Source organism: Hemiscyllium ocellatum, chromosome 12 (genome assembly GCF_020745735.1).
Source record: "Hemiscyllium ocellatum isolate sHemOce1 chromosome 12, sHemOce1.pat.X.cur, whole genome shotgun sequence".
NCBI classification, from domain to species: domain Eukaryota; kingdom Metazoa; phylum Chordata; class Chondrichthyes; order Orectolobiformes; family Hemiscylliidae; genus Hemiscyllium; species Hemiscyllium ocellatum.
In genome coordinates, this window is record NC_083412.1 from 20,362,645 (window position 1) to 20,380,355 (window position 17,711).

At 42.1% G+C, this 17,711-nt stretch overlaps 1 protein-coding gene across 2 annotated transcripts in view; it reads right to left on the minus strand.

Moving 5' to 3' along the window:
* Nucleotides 1-554: 554 nt before the first annotated feature.
* The window catches only part of LOC132820681 (5-hydroxytryptamine receptor 2A-like), a 47,372-nt gene continuing 30,215 nt past the window's right edge, over nt 555-17,711 (minus strand). The window contains exons 2-3 of one of the 2 annotated variants that reach the window (XM_060832920.1): nt 1,226-1,474; nt 555-1,165 (exon numbers count right to left, since the gene is read on the minus strand). In XM_060832920.1, coding sequence (XP_060688903.1) covers nt 615-1,165; nt 1,226-1,474 — 800 coding nt within the window. In that variant the 3' untranslated portion in view covers nt 555-614. Of the gene's footprint in view, nt 1,475-17,711 lie in introns of both variants that reach the window. The other variant, XM_060832919.1, reaches the window with a different exon arrangement.

Sequence of the window (17,711 nt, forward strand, 5' to 3'; positions counted from 1 at the left end):
TCATGATTTTACTGAATGGAGGAGCAGGCTCATGTTACAAATGGCCTACTCCTGCTCCTAGTTCTTGTACTCTTATGTTTGTGGAGAACAGCATAACTAGAGACAATCAATATAAGATAGTCACCAAGATATCCAATAGGCAATTCAGAAGAAACCTCTATCCAGAGAGTGGTGAGCATATGGCACTTGCTACCACAAGGAGTGGTTCAAATGAAGACCAAAAAGGGAAAGGGCCTTATAAAGGGAAGTATATGAGGGAGAAGGGCATAGAGGGTTACGATGGCTTATCAATGATAGGAGGGGGTATGAGTGAAGCATAAACATAGCATGGACTGGTTAGGCCAAGTACCTTCTACAGAGTATAACTTAACAATTGCAATGGGTCGCAACATAATAACTTGTCTAGTCAAATATATTTATTTCTGATTCTTTGCCCATAATCCAAACTGGAAAATCCAACTGTGCCAAGTTTCCTGTGCTCTGCTGTGTGTAACATTTGGGAAATGATAACCAACATTGCAATATAGCAGCATTTGAAACTGTGTCATGTTACTTCCTGTTTCATTAGCAATCCTGAAGAAATGCACTGTTTCATAAGGGGTCTTAAGTCACACTCAAACATAGCTGACTTTCTCAGTGATATAAACTGTTTCAGTTTTCGAAGTCTCTTGATGCTTTTGTCCCAGTGATTCCACGGAATGTGCCCTGGTCCTCATTTCTGTGCTGTTTCGCAGGCTCTCAGTACTGGAGAGCTGCAGTCTGTCCTTGCTGGATGCTAGAGTGGGTACTGTGCTGACTAGAATTTGTTGAGCGGGCTTCTTCTCGTTCTTGTACTGACAATGGATGTATCGCGAGAAAGCTGATCGATAGGTCTTGTTGAAAAGTGTGTATACAAGTGGATTGATACCGGAAGAGAGGTACCCCACCCAGACAAATATGCTGAGGAGTTCTTCGAGGAGTTCTTCATCACACATCTTGATACACATCACAGACATCACGTTGGTTACAAAGAATGGACACCACATCACGACAAAAAGAAAGAACACGATCCCAAGAACCTTTGAAGCCTTCTGCTCATTGCTAATTGACTGCATTGACCGTCTCCCTGAAATCCCCAGCTCCTTATTTGAGGAACACCAAGATGATATCTGAGGAGATGATGTCCCTTTAATCTCATATTTCTTTAACATGGCTGCTTTGTCTGAGGAGTTGGCCGCCAGTGGGCCCTTCTGGAGAAACATCCGAAGGTTCGTCCATTTGGGCTTGGGTTTAAAAACATCCAAGCACAAAATGGCTTCCTGCTGTAGTACCCTGATTGTCAAAAAGTACGTGGCCACCATTATTGTGAGGGGAATGAAGAATGCCACAAAGGAACCCACCAGGACAAAATGTTCATCTGTCAGGGAACAACTGTCATTCTTGAAAACCTTGGAGGCATCTTGAAGTCCAAACACTGGGATTGGCATTGAAATACCTTGGAGATAATTTGGAGACAAAAAGAATGTGTTAATGTGCCCGGCAATAAAATGGTAAATGCAAGTTAATGGGTTTTAACACAAACACTATTCATCTGAAATGTTTTCATAAGTAGAAAGAGAAAAAGCAACTTCCATTTATATAATGCCTTTCACAACTGCAGGAACATTCAAAACACTTTAAAGCCAATTGTTTGCTTTTGAAATGTGGTCTCTGCTGAGAGGTTGGAAACGTGACAGATAGTTCACACATGGCAAGCTTCCACTTAATGTGATAACAATCAGACAGTCTGCTGTTCTTGATTGAGGGTTAAATATTAGCCAGGGCTCCAAGGGTAACTCCCGCGTTCTTTTTCAGACTAGTGCCATAGGTTTGTTTTACATCTGACATGTCAGGGAGATGATGGGCGAGTGGTATTACTGCTAGACTATTAATCCAGAGATCCAGGTAATACCTGAGGACCTGGGTTCAAATCCTGCCATGCAGATGGTGGAATTTGAATTCCATAAAAAACATCTGATCACCAATTGTCTGAAAAACCCATCTGGTTCAACAGTTAAGGAAGGAAACTGCCATCCTTACCTGATCTAGCCTACAGGTGCCTCCAGACCCATAGTAATGTAGCTGACTCTTAACTGCCCTCTGGGAAATTAGGGATGGGCAATAAATGCTGGTCCAGCCAGCGATACCTACATCATGTGAATGAATTGAAAAAAAGCTTAAAATCTGTCCTCAAATCTTTGGACAAGCACTTTAATTCATAACTGTCTGACTCTTGCAGATCGATGACTCTCAGTTATGCTTTCCAATCTAGGAATGAGAAATAAGGATCTTTACTCTCTGTATCCATGCCAGAGGGAAGTGCAGTAAACATCATTAGGCATTAAGGAGTCTTCCTATTGATGCCAGGATTTAAAGGCAGGTGATGGCCTAATGGTATTATCATTGGACTGTTAGTCCAGAAATGTTCTGGGGATTCGGGTACAAATGCTGCCACAGCAGATGGTGGAATTTGAATTAAATAAAAATCTGGAATGGAGAGTCTAATGATGACCATGATCCATCGTTAATTGTTGGAAAAACCCATCTGGTTCTCCTTTTGGGGAGGAATCTGCCATCCATACCTGGTCCAGACCCACAGCAATGTGGTTAATTCTTCACTGTCCTCTGGGAAATTAGGGATGGACAACAAATGCTGGCCTAGCCACAGACACCTTCATCCAATGAATTAAAAAACAATTCATTCTTCACTTGAACAGTATGTGAGCTTTCAGCAATAAACTGAGTTGAGAAACTGTCCCATACAGAAACAGTGGAATTCTGTAAGAGCTGCCTGTAGCCATCTTACAAAACAAACTTAGAATATGGATTACTGTCAGACTTAAAAGTTGTGCTCACAGGCTTAATTATGGCTACCATAAGATCAATACCTACATCCTGAAAGAAACTGAAATAGTTCTGGCTGACATTACCATACTTTTAGTTGAGATTTGTCAGAGTTATTTATCCCAGCAGCACTATGGCCAGTATAAATGAGAGAGAGAAAGCAATGCTGGATGTCTGAGCTGCAGGGTGGTTATGCCCAATACACTTCATTACTTTATAAAGACAGTGATATGTGATACCTGAAGCTATGGCAATTCATAAGAAGCTTGGAATCTTATAAAAGAGTCAAAACCAATGAACAAACTTGTTTAAAAAAAAGTTCCATTTTGATATCCAATCAGAATTTTGGAACACTTTTGCAATCACAAAAAAAACCCGGTGGATGATATCTGAGGGCACTTAGGTAAGAGATTGATTTGTTTCAAATATACTAACCAATTGTTCTACAGGCTGTGACAGACAGAGACAAATAGACTTGGATTGGCAATATCAGAAAATGTTGCTGTTTTTGGAATGCAGAGAGTCTAGAAAAGGTGAGAAACATAAAAAGGCCTGAATTGTGTTATTATCCAAAGGTCATGTTGGTGTTTCCAAGAAAGAGAGACTGAGAAAGATCTTGCCCCAAACCCAAAGGTTAGAAAATTCCAAAGGAGGCTTTAAATATATGCTTAATGTTAAAGAGAGTATGATATTGTGGTTTGAACAAAGAATTAGATGCCTCATCGTGCAATAACAGCTTATTGTAGATTTTGATAGGACAGTATGAGCCTTCCAATTAAATGTTCTACTCATATTGGAAAGAAAAACTTTAAAGAGACATTGCAGAATGTGATTATGTGTTTTTGCCAAGCAGCTTGATCAAGTTGATCGACAGGACGTTGACCACTTGCTTGATAATTGCTCATGTGATTTGTTGCAACATTTTGGAATTAAAAGATGAAATAGTGATGGTGCATTCTAACAGATGTAATGTAATGTTCAAATCTTGTAAAAACAGTGTTTGATTTGAGCTTCAAATTATTTCTTATAATGCTTATATTTAAGTAAATTAAGCTGTCAAGGGCAGAATGTTATGTCTTACAACCTAAACCACCACTAGGCCATCAAAACTGAATTACATACTTGTTCTTGACTGTTAGAGATAGGTGGAAGACTGATAATAGAGTGAATGCATTCCCCCCAGTCCAGTCTTCTAAGGCAGGAATCGGGTCTGTGCATCTCATAAGTCATTATGGGATGGACCATAATGGGAGTGATGTGTTATAGGTTATTTGGAGTCTGGGCTGCTGTGATGACAGGTACTTTTTACATGCTCGTTGTAATCTGGAGCTACGAGCAGTATTGGTAGAGGATCCATCTTTCCATTGTATGCCTGATGAGGAATCTCTCTTGCTCTGACTGGTGGCAACTGGTGTGCATTGGGAGGATTTGAAGGTTGATAATCAACAAGTTACGAATGCACCTTCCTTGGCTACCATGTGATGGAGGATGGATAAAACTTGTGGCTGGAAGAGCTACTCCTTTTTTGAGGTATTTTCAGTGTTCAAGCCGATTTCCCTGAATTCTAGGCGCTGTTTTATAAGCAGTTGCATTGTTTTGGAACTTTGGGAAAAAGAATCAAAATAACAGCACTTTAAAAAGGAGGAAGACAGAGAAAGGCACAGTGACCACATGGGAAGTGAATCAAACAGAGAAATAAACCTGCACTTCTGTCTGACCCAGCTGACTGTTCTGCTATTTGCTACTTGCCTTTATTGGTCAGTGTATTGAGTATAGGAGTTGGGAGGTCATGACTTGGCTGTACAGAACATTGATTAGGCTAGTTTTCGAATACTATGTGCAATTCTCTTCTCCCTGAGATAGAAAGGATGTTGTGAAACTTGAGAGGGTTTGTTGCCAGTTTTGGAGCGTTTAAGCTATTGGGAGAGGTTGAATAGGCTGAGGCTATTTTTCCTGGAGCATTGGAGGTTGAGGGGTAACCTTTATAGAGGTTTATAAAATCATGAAGGGCATGGATAGGATAAATAGACACAAGGTCTTTTCCCCAGGGTGGGGGAGTCCAAACCTAGAGGGCATAGATTTAAGGTGAGAAGGGAAAGATATACAAGAAACTTAAGGAGCAACTTTTTCACACAGAGGGTTATGCATGTAGGAAATGAGCTGCCAGAGGAAGTGGTGGAGGCTGGTGAAATAATATTATTTAGAAGGCACCTGGATGTGTATATGAATAGGAAGGATTTGAAGAGATATGGGCCAATTGCTGGCAAATGGGACGTGATTTATTTCAGATATCTGGTCGGCACGGACAAGTTGGACTGAAGGGTCTATTTCCATGCTGTACATCTCTGTGACTCTGTAACTCTAAGTCGCAGAATGGAACTTGAACATGGAGTTCAGAGATACTTGCTACTATGGTAGAAGAACTCAATCATGGACCATGTTCATAATTTAACATCTGGACAGCGGCAATGAATTTTCAATATAAAATGGCAAAAGACAGTGTCACTCGTGAGGATGCCTCAAAAAACTTTTGAGTCAATATTTTTGAAATGCAGTGATTGATATAATGTAGGAAATACAGCAGTTAATGTATGTGCAGCAAACTCTCAAAGACAGCACTGTGATAATGGGCTGACAATCTGCTTGGTTGAGAGGTAAATATCTGGCCAGGACATGAGGAAGAACACTGTGTTCTGATATTGTGTTGCATAGTCTTTAACATCTGCTTGTGAGAGCAGTCTAGGACATAGTTTATTTGTCATCTGAAAGACCTTTTTATAGTCCAGCACTCCATCTATAAAGTTTGTTTGGAAGACTTGTCCTTTGTGCAGATCTGCGCACAGTCACAATAGCAAACAGTGATTGTGGATTGCCAGACACACAAAATTGTATCATTGGTTCTTTTGTTTAAAGGGCGAAATTGTTCACGTGGTATCTTGGTTTTCATGTGTGACTATGGCACACCAATCCCATCAGATGCTCACTCCTTATATTCACGATCCTGCTTTACCTTCAGGATTGTGCCCAGTTCTGAACTTTTACAAGGCGGGTTCTGCTTACGTTACTGACCTGTCTCAGAATATCTGGCTGTGAGTGTCATTCAGTATTGGAGAATGAAGCCTTTTGCCTAGTTGCAACCCACAGTAATCAGAAACTTCCAAGGAAAAGTCGTGTTCCTTCATATGCCAAATTGGGATGGCCTATACACAATCCAGGTTAGGTATTTAGGTGGGAGCTATACCGTGTTTATAAGGTTTGGTTCTTTCCCAGAAATTGTATCATTGGTTCTTTTGTTTAAAGGGTGAAAGGAGATAGCCATACACATGACCGAATAGTGACGTGAGGAAAGTTGTCAGTCAGCAGAAATATATTTAAATCTTTGGAAAGTGCATATTACTTAAACACTTGGGATTGCCATCAGAGGCATACACTTGGTCTCTGCATCTTTGTCACAAAGACAGCACAGAATAACAGGGAGAGGGAGAGAAACAAAGAAGTTTGTCAAGTATCTGACAAGTGGCAAATGTAGAGAATCAGCACTGGAATTCAGCATCACTGACGATTGGGGATGGGGAGACTGGGAAGCTTCCTGGTAATAAAATGAAAGAAAAGTCACTGGCATGTCATACAGCACTCAGTCATGTCGACTTGGTGTCAAAAATGAGTGAGATATGATCATCTGCAAAACAATAACTCGTAACCTCTCCTTACCCTGTCAGGCAGATTCATGTCTTTCATTTCTAGCAGGCTTGCACAGCAGAGGTCTCTGTCTCAGGAGTGGAATCATTCTCAAGGTACTCCATCATAGCACTCAGACCCCCAGCCCCCATGATAAGGCAGGTTATTGGGATTTCGACCAATGCTTCCCCAGTGCGCAGATAGAGACTGGAACAGCAGTTAGCTCCATCTCATAGGGTACATCCCAGTGAGAGTCCTGTTTTGCTGGAAACAGTGTTTCTACTTTGGGGGCTGTTGATTAAAGAGTTGAATCATTGACTGATTAATCATCCTCCGGCATTTAGACTATGATTACAGAGAGATTAGAACAGTCCATCCCAAGGAGAAGTAAGGAAGGGATGTCAGTGATACAGGGTACTGAGCTGATGTCTTCCCCAAAGGAGAAATGGCCTGCACCATTCGTTCCAATCAATGGAGGGAATGCAGGTCCTTGATACCATTGTGCAGACTTGGACGACATCACACTTGCCACTTTGAATAGTTTGTGAGATATGTCAGACTTTGGCCTGAGAGTGTTCTCATTGTACTGTAATAAATTGCTCTCTACACAGTGATATGCAATCAAGTGTAGCTGAACCACAAGACGGAACATAGTGAAAGGGGACATGGAAATGTGGGTGCATGATTGAAATTGCTTCCAACTCTCAGCCACAGCTCTGTCTCACTCAGTGCCCTTCTGTCTCGATGGCTGAATCTACCCCTCAAAACATGTAGGTGGAGCCATTTCACCTGGGTTCAGCAGGGGTGAAAAATGTGTTGCTGGAAAAGCGCAGCAGGTCAGGCAGCATCCAAGGAGCAGGAGCTAATGTTTTTGCTGGTCCTTGTGGTGCTTTTTGAGGCAGTACAAGGGTGAGCTATTGTGATAAACCAGAACAAACCTCCATAGTCTAGAAAGTAACTTCAAAACTGTAAACAGATGACCTCTCAGCAAAATTATTGTGAGCCATTCCTTTTTCCACTAACAAATAGGCAGGTGTTGTACCGAGTGCCATATTTCCTTCAGATTACTATGGTGTCTCAATTAATGCTGTACACTCACTCCTGTTTAATTGGTGCCTTTCAGCAAGCCTGCGAGATCCACTGAGCTGACATCAAATTGAAGACAGTATATGGAGCAATGAGCAGGTAGAAATGAACAATCTGCCCCCTTACGTCCATGTACATGGTCTAGTGTGCATGGTCAGTTCAACATGTGAGGCTGAGCATTAGAGTGGGCTTCTCCAATACACTCAAAGGTTGCCAGTTCTGTTTACCCCAACCCAATCTGTGCTCAAATCAATATGTTTGACAAAATGAAAATTCAGTACCCAACGTCAATTCCACTCCTCCATTCAGTTCCTGAAGAAGCCCAGATGCCTTTGAGATAATCTGGTGCATATTCTATTGCAAGTATCCCTCCATCATTTGTCAGGGTGAAACACTGCTGCCTACTCAGATAGTCAGTGTGACTTTCACATTAATCAGTGGCATGTACGTAAAGACTTTCTATTGTATGTCCTATCCAAAAGTGCATTTGTTTTAATATTAACTGATATTGCAGGCACCAGTGACAGGACATGCACTTAAATCACAGTGCAAATATTGGTGGTTATAGCAATTGTAAGCTGGAGCACAAATATTTCAACTTTCAAATGCCCAGTAAGCATGCCTTGTTTCTCCCCATGATCTGACTGTTCAACTTTGTGGTGCAGCTAAAGCAAAAGATATTCCATAATGTTTCCTTGTTGATGGTGTCAAAGACCTTTGTAAGGTCAAAGAAGGCCAGGATCAGCTGTGGCAAGAATCCCCTAACTAGTACTCTACTTCCAGCTTCAAAACGGCAGACGAGCCCCAGCTGGAGGGGAAATATGCTTCGGCGATGACCCCAAGGCCACACTGCCGAAGTATGCCATTCACACAGAGACCTGGGAATCATTGGCCCAAGACCTTTCAAGGTGGAGGAGGAGCTTCCAGGAAGATGTTGAGCATCTTGAGACTTGCTGTTGGGGAAAAGTGGAGCGCACTGTCACACCAACACCCCACCCAACCCTTCCCATGACCACCATTTGCCCAAGGTGTGGCAGAGTTTGTGGAAGCAGCATCAGTCTGTACAGCCATCTATGGACTTACCCTGAGAGTGGAGGAGAGTAATCCTTGTCTGCGAGGGACCGCCAATGATGATGATGACTGTTCAACTACAGTGCAGCTCCATGTTACAGCTATGTACAAATCTGATCCTTTAAGAATGTCAAATGTTAAAGTACTGTGGATGCTGGAGGCCAGAAATAAAAACAGAAAGTGCTGGCAGTCTCTGTGGAGTGTGGGATATTTCTCTCCCTTTAAAGCATACAGTTCTGCAGCCAGGTTGATAAATATCACTTGTTGACACTCCAGTCAAGTTGTTTTAATCTCAATCAATGACTTAGAAGCTGAATCAAGCCCATCTATACATTCAACTCAGTTTGGATGATTCTTCCAAGAAATAATAGTCTGTAATCTTGTAGTGAAGTTGCATAATTTGGATCTCAAATTGAAAACTAAATCAGTTTATTTTACACAAATCATTAGAATGGCTTATGAATAATGTTCACTGTCAAGATTCTGAGCCATATATTGTTCACTGCCTGATGTACCAGATGGCTACCATTTCTGCAGTTCTGTGAAATGCAGTCATTGTTACAGCCTGCTGGTTTTCTACAGCTATCTGAAACTTTGTAGTGAATTTTAGCTCTTGATAATGGGTTTATAAATATTGGCTGCTATACTTATCAACCTTAATTCCATGGTAGATTTTAAATTTACAAGTCCATTTCCATATTAATGTACCTGTTAGATCACACTGTGGAACTAAATTACCAATTGTCTGCTGATAAATGATCATTACAGATTGTAATTTGTTGTACCAGAATCCCATGCAGTTTGTCCTAGATATGTTTTGCTTGAAAGTGAGTAATCAGGCTGGTATTATTACACATGGATCTCAAAAATTTGTTTTGAGCTGTTAAATGCTGTGCTTTCACTTTCTATCTTCCTGATGTCCAGAACTTAGCTGAACAATCTTTATTAGAATGATTTTTTTTCTCTAAATGTGCTCTCACTGTAACAAGCACGTGTCACTGACCCAGAGAAAGGAGTAATTCATTCATTGCGGGTGACTTCTTTGTCCAATGAGGCCAATAAGAACAAAACATTGGAGGCAATGAGCCAGCTCTTTGTCATACCTTTTCAAGATTATCAACCTCATTAAGGAGTTGATGGTAAAGAAATGTTTCACAATTTTACCCAGTCACTGGAGATTAGTTTAAGTGTTTGCCAAAGAAAACAAATCTGATTGTTTACAGCATGTTAGGAAAAGTGATGAGGGATTACTCTGGAAAGGCAAAGGTCTCCTTGCTGTCTGCCGAAAACATGCTTGCTAAGGAATGTCATTTTGTTTTGGAACAGATTGAAAGATGTTTGGATAAGTCATTTAGAAAAACTGGACTTGGCAAAAACATCAAATTCTTCTAAGGGAGCAGAGTGAGGCCTGCGTTGCTGGGTTGAGGATCAGCAAACCTAGAGCGAAGGCTCCATTAATAAAAACAAAGGATTTGGAACGTGGAGCTAGGAATTGGCTGAGCCAAGCCCGCTTACCTTCTCTCTCCAGGATGTGCGGCAACTGAGAGGGAACAATCTCTGCACTTGGCTTCCAAGGATGTATACGGGGCTGTAAGGGATTGTTTTTTTAAATTGCAAGAAGACTAAAATCCAATGAGTCAAAGCTTGGAGACAAATACAGGCCTCGCACCTGACTGTGATATGAATTAGAAGCAGGAGAAGGCAAGCTGGCGCCTCACGCTGGCTGCACTCTTCACTAAAGTCTGGCTGATCTGACAAATCCAACCCGGCCAATTATCACTCCATCAGTCTACTCTCGAGCATCAGTAAAGTGATGGAAGGGGTCATCAACAGTGCCACCAAGCAACATCTGGTCAGCAATAACCTGCTCAGTGTCGCCCAGTTTGGGTTCCACCAGGGCCACTCAGCTCTTGATTTTAAGGCAGCCTTGGCTCAAACATGCACAAAAGAGCTGAATTCGAGAGGCGAGATGAAAGTGACAGCCCTTGATATCAAAACGGCTTTCAAGTGAGAACAGCATCAAGGAATCCCAGCAAAACTGGATTCAATGGGTATCGGGGGCAAACTCTCCACTGGTTGGAGCCATACCCGACACATAGGAAGATCATTGTAGTTGTTGGAATTCAGTCATCTCAGCTCCAGGACGTCTTTGCAGGAGTTCCTCAGGATAACATCTTATGTCCAACCATTTTCAGCTGCTACATCAATGATCTTACCTCCATAACGTCAGAAGTGGGGATATTTGCACAATATTCAGCATTCTTCCTAACTCCTCAGATATTGAAGCAGCCCATGTTAAAATGCAACAAGATCTGGACAATATCCAGGCTTGGGCTGACAAGTGGCAAGTGGCATTCACACCACACAAATGCCAGGCAATGACCATCTCCAGTAACAGACAGTCTAACCACCATCCCTTGACTTTCAATGGTGTTACCATCACTGAATCCCCCAAAATCAACTTCACGGGGGTTACCATTGACCAGAAACTCAACTGGATTTGTCACATAAACCTAATGCTGTAAGACCACATCAGAGGCTAGGGATACTTTAGCAAGTAACTCACCTCTCTAACTGGAGATAGTCATTGCCTGGCAAGTGAGATGAGGCTGGATAGTGCATGCCACTGAGCATATCTGAGGCCCCATCCATTTTAGGATCACTGGGGAATGTCAGGAATGGGCTAATGTTGGTACCATTAGAGCTAGACCTCTGAAGATCATGAAGATGACTGCTGCTGGTTTGACTGTGATCATGGATTCAGAGAATAATCCACTGGTTGCTGATCATCAACAGTCTTAGCTTGAGAACAAAAAAAACCCAATGACCCAGCATTAATGAAGATCAGTGGTTCATTAATACATTAGTACAGGCCTTTCTGGAGTATTAGAGCATCTGGGAATGCAACATTCAATTCAATAATGTAAAGGAAATATGACTTCAAAACTGGAGTACAAAAAGGTTTGGAACATTCCTAAATTGAAAAAGCTGGGAATTAAATGCTGCCAGGAAGAAGGAAGGCTTTAAGCTTTTCCAATCTTAAACAGACTCATATCCAGCAAGCAGTCGGAAAGCCAGATCAGCTGCATGTATGATCCCTGAAAGTTGGCAGGATGAGAATCACATTGGAGGTATGACAGTATTGGAAACAAATAATGAACTTCTGCAGTTTCCTCTGAGCGCCAAAATATCATCTGACACTGAAAAGGTTTGAATTTCTGTTAAAATACCAAGAGTTTCAGGATGTCTCACAAGCCATTCCAACTCTTTGGGCACCTGAAATTCCATCTGGCCTGGACCTTTGACACTAACACTGAGATCCGTTCAGCATCCTTTCCTCTGCCTAGCCACATGTCTACAAGTTTGCCCTGGCCTTGATTCTGAAGACACTGCTTTCTCTCGTTTCTCTCCTGTCTCTCCCATACTTTCATTGAGCTCACCCATTCCTTGACTCCAAGCCAGTGAACTTTGATGACTAACTTCCTTCCCCAGCATCCTATCCCTAAATTTGAAAACTACTGCCCCAACTTGTAGTCTCTGCAAAATGTTTGAAGGTTTCTCAAGCCCAGGCCCAACTTTTCCACAACTGCCAACTTGAATCTTCCCATTTCAGTTTGCACTTCTAGCCACAGTAATGGCCAGCATCGTTTGTGACAGTCACCATTGTGTCTACTCCCTCCTCTTCCTTTTCCACATTAAGCTCCTTTGACCTGACGCCCTCTTCTCAACTCCTTTCCTCTGTTTATTTGGCTAATTTTGCACCCTGTTTTTCTGGAGTGCTGCAAGCATCTATTTCCAACCTTGCCCTCTTTCTCACCAATTTGTAGTCCCCGGCAACATCATCTGAAGATATGGACACATGTACTCCCGACAACATTCGGCTTTCCATCACCTTTGCCTCCACTGCTCGAGTGCCTGCCGGTCTGAAGCTCTGGGCAAAATAGCCGTAATTACTCATCTCACGCCATCATTGTCAGCTCACCCAAAGGGTTAACGTGCACCGATTTGTGCTCAACCTTCACCCAAGTGCTTTTGGCTTTCAGTAGCTCGGAATCATTAGTGTCTCCTATTTTAAATTTGGGTTCTTAGTTCAAAGATTGTACTCCTTTTTCTGTCCTCTATAGCTGTAGCTATAGGTTGGAGAGAGGGAAACACCAAATGAAGGAAAAAAAAAGCATTTAATGGCTGCACAGAAAATTGCAGAAAGGAAACTGATTGCAGCTGTACCAACTGGAAAGTCTTAGTATGGAGCTAGTGGTGAATCTTCACAGAGGCTTTTCATGTTGATAAGTATATTGCTAGGATAAAAGAGGTAGTGTGAACTTGGATCCTTTTCTGCTGCCATCAATGAAGTTTTTTCAAACTTTTGTTCTCACCTGTGTAATAGAGGTTTTGCATCGTCATCATTGTGTTAAAAGTAAACTGGCAGACTCTTGTGAATGCATTCAGAACCTGATCTCCACGGTTTGCAAAAGGAGTGTCAGGGTCTAACAAGCCAGGTTACTGTTTGAGATCTGACTTATTCAGTCTTAAAATCAGCTGGGCTCATCACAATTTAGTGTAAAAATGGTCAGTGGTTTCAGATGTGTCCAAATCAATGCAGAAGATACTTCACACTAAAAGAACAGCCATAACTTGGGAGGCGCCCACATTTTAGCAGCAAAGGCCTGTATTAAGAGGTAAATTCATTATTTGTTTGGTAAAGCATCCAGCAAAGTGATTCTATAAATGACTTAACTGAACCTGAAACAGAAGCACAGTGGAGCACACATATCTCGGAATTTCAACAGTACCAGAGTTCTCACTAGAAGCAGGGAGGAATCTCATTACATCATGCAAAATCAGTTGGTGTGATATACTTCAGTGCCAGCATACAGCATCAACTGAGTGGCAGATTTATTCACCATACAGAGCAAGGAAAAGGCCAAGATTATGAATTAGTTCTAACAGGCAACAGCCAAACTAGAGTGTTCAAGAATCAAGTCCTTCTAACTTAAAGGCACAGTTCTTCTATCAGTTCTTTAAGATTGGCAAGTACGTACAGCACACTCCACCGACTAAATCTGCCTTTTACTGCATTGGGTAATTCACACTCATACTTTGGAACTTTATAGAATCATGATGGTTGATCAGGCTGTGAAGGGGCAGGATGCACTGGACTGCATCCCTCTTCCAAATGCATATTCACCACAAAGTCAGATTAACAGATTGCAAGTTTGATACAAAGTCGATGAGCAACAGCACAGGTTTTGATTAACGTTGTGTAGTGAGTGTGATGAGGTCTGCCAGCTGGACATCCTAGAATATGAGCTCCCTGATTGGGGCTGTTAATCTGGTCCCCTGAGGGAGCCCTGGCTGACAGATAGAAACGGTAGTGTCAGAGGTTCTGTTCACTCTGAGACCCGGCTCTGAGCAAGCCAAATGACTGTAAAGGACTCTTCACGTATAAATAAAGGCCAACTTGGTGATGGGATACTGGCCTCTGTGAAGTTATTTCAATTGCCACTTGAACCTTTACATACCTTCAGTGGATGACCCATGCTAAAACTCAAATCAGTTTTGTTTTGCAACTCTCTCCTCATTCTGCACATTTGACTGTCCTTGTTGTATTGAACACTACTTTTTATTTATTTACTTCAAAAGGATAATTATTTATCCTTGGATCATCCAATTAGAATCCATTGATTAATGATAAAAGTATGAACACATGTGGAATTTCCCAATTTGAAGTTAAAGTCCAGTAGGAAGTGTGTTGGTTTGTGCCATAGCTGTCAATGTCTGAGATGAGCTATCTTCCACAACCACATGATTGTCATGTATTATGCATGCAAGCGAGAAGATGTGTGTGTTATGTAGAATTGTGTGGTGAGTGAGCTGAAATTTCTTGCTGCTGGTAAGGCCTTATATGTTCAAAGGCTCTGGCACCATGCTGAAAGACCAGCAGGATCCCACCTCAGATGCTGCAGGCCAGGGACTTCCTCTCGGCCTGTGGTGGCTGGGCCTAGCGATCAAGTAATCGACCATCACGTGGTTGTGGAGTAAAAGATCAGAAGACATGGAGTTTACAGCAAAACATTACAGAGTAATGCCACTGAAATGATACATCGAAGAAATCTGGATTGTGAAGTCTTTCATCTTTTGGAATGAGTTGCTGATGTCATTAATATGTAAATCCCAGAACTTCTTTTAACTCACCTCCTTGAGATAAGGTTTAATAAGAAAAGGTGACAACTCAGCTTAGACAATGCATTAAAGGTGTGAGGTAAAAATAAAGTGCTACTGAGCCTTTATAAAGCTCTGGTTAGGCCCCATTTGGAGTACTGTGTCCAGTTTTGGGCCCCACACCTCAGGAAGGACATACTGGCACTGGAGCGGGTCGAGCAGAGATTCACACGGATGATCCCTGGAATGGTAACATACGAGGAACAGCTGAGGATCCTGGGATTGTACTCATTGGAGTTTAGAAGGTTAAGGGGAGATCAGTAGAAACTTACAAGATAATACATGGCTTGGAAAAGGTGGATGCTAAGAAATTGTTTCTGTTAGGCGAGGAGACTAGGACCCATGGGCACAGCCTTAGAATTAAAGGGGGTCAATTCAGAACAGAAATGCGGAGACATTTCTTCAGCCAGAGATTGGTGGGCTTGATGAATTCATTGCCACAGAGTGCAGTGGAGGCTGGAACGCTAAATGTCTTCAAGGCAGAGATTGATAAATTCTCGATGTCACAAGGAATTAAGGGCTACGGGGAGGATGCGGGTAAGTGGAGTTGAAATGCCCATCAGCCATGATTAAATGGCAGAGTGGACTGTATGGGCCGAATGGCCTTACTTCCACTCCTATCTCTTATGGTCTTACAGTATTCAAAGAAAGCCAAAGTGACCCTAAAGAAGGTCAAACTGGTCCCAAGGAAGGTCAAACTGCCCTAAACTAACACCAGGGAAGGCCAAACCTGTCCCAAGAAAGGTCAACAGCTCCAAGAAAGGTCAAACTGCCACAAGAAAGGTCAAACTACCCTAAAGGTAGGTCAAACTGACACCAGGAAGGCCAAACTTACCCCAAGGAAGGTCAAACTGCCCCAAGGAAGAACAAACTGCCCTACCAGAGGTTAAACTGACCCCAAGGATGGTCAAAACTGACCTCAAAGAAGGTCAAACTGACCCCCAAGGAAGGTCAAAATTGATACCAAAGAAGGTCAAACTGACATAAAGGAAGATCAAACTGACCCCAAGGAAGGTCAAAATTGACCCCAAAGAAGTTCAAACTGACTCCAAGGAAGGTCAAAACTGACCCCAAAGAAGGTCAAACTGACCCTAAGTAAGGTAATACTGACCCAAAGATTTACAGAAACTGCCTTCTGGATGTTGTTGGATGGGGCCACCAAGAGATGGTCAGACCTGTTCATCCTGGACAGACATTGCATCATGAGTCAGTACTGCGCCAACATGAAAAGGGACTGGTAGCAGCGCCATAGACAGGTCAATGATCTGTTATGATCGCCAACTGTGGCATCTTCCCTGGGCTATCCCACACCTCTCCTGGGCCATCACTTCTTCTAATTCTACCACTGTACACGTCTCACCATTGGGGGGTGGACTGCAAGCCTCAGCATCAAAGGATTCAAGTCCATTCAAATATTCACCCCATCACGTCATGTCAACCTATCAACACTTTCCGCCCTCATCACTTCCTACTCATACACTTGGGATGCCCAGCACCTCACACAGTTATGTATGAACACTAACTGCTCCTTCAACCATTCCCATGATATACAAGCATCAGGGCCCTCACCTAGTTTGAGGAAAGAAGGAATTAATTGGCTAGGAATGCCAGCCTTAGTCCTCTGGTGATGGATAGACAGCAACAGTCCACCAATCCATTGGGCTCTGATCATGCCATGGTGATAATGCCACACAGCAGAGTGGAGGGGATCATCAATGGTGAGATGTGACTTTGTGTCTGCAAGGACTTTGTGGTGTTCACTCTCATTGATACTGACATGGACGGATGTATCTGTTACAGGCAGATTGATGATGATGAAGTCAAATACATTTTCCCTCTTGTTGGTTTCCTCACTACCCAGTCTAGCAGCTGTGTCCTTTGGGACTTAGTCAGTAGTAGTGCTGCTTTCCTCAATAAAATATATCAATAGTTCGATGTGGGATTTGATAAAGTGTGGAGCTGGAGAAAGCACAGCAGGTCGAGCAGCATCAAAGGAGCAAGGGAGTCAATGTTTTAGGTCGGAACCTTTCATTGAGTTTTGAGAAGATTCATTTCATCGTTTGGTGAAAGGTTCCGACCTGAAACATTGACTCTCCAATTCCTTTGATGCTGCTAGACCTGCTGTGCAATCTCCAGCTCTACATTTTATCGACTCTGACTTTCCAACATCTGCAGTCCTCACTATCTCCAATATTTAGATGTGCACTTGTGATACAAGACTATAGGCCCACTGTAGGGAAATGGAATTAAAATAGTTAAGTGATTGTTTTTGACCAGTACAGATGCAATGGGCCAAAGGGCTCTTTTTTTTCGCACTGTAGATCTCTATGAATCTAATATATCATTAGATAGATGCCAAATCCAATAGGCCTCATCAATCCACACAGCAAGCCTCTGACCCATTGTAAGTGCTGTAATTAAATGACCATGATTCCAGGCTTTTAAAATCACCACTGTGTTAAAATTAGCTTGAAATAAATCCTGCAACTGAATCTTAATAGGAAAATATTCTATCTTTTCCTAATATTTAGTTTTTATTTGACCTTTTTATTGCTATTTTGTTATAAGCAGGGATTAAGTTCTTCACCCATCCATTTAACGACAGATTTGGATTATATAACCAGACACTAAAAGTCCTATAAATCTCCAATATATTGTTCGCTTTTGACTTCTCAAAAGTTTTCCATTTATTCCACAATGCAACACCAGCTCCTGAAATAGCCTCCCTAATCACATCCATCTGCAAAGTGTCTTCATTCTTTCATGGGATGTGGGCATCACTGGTTAGGCCA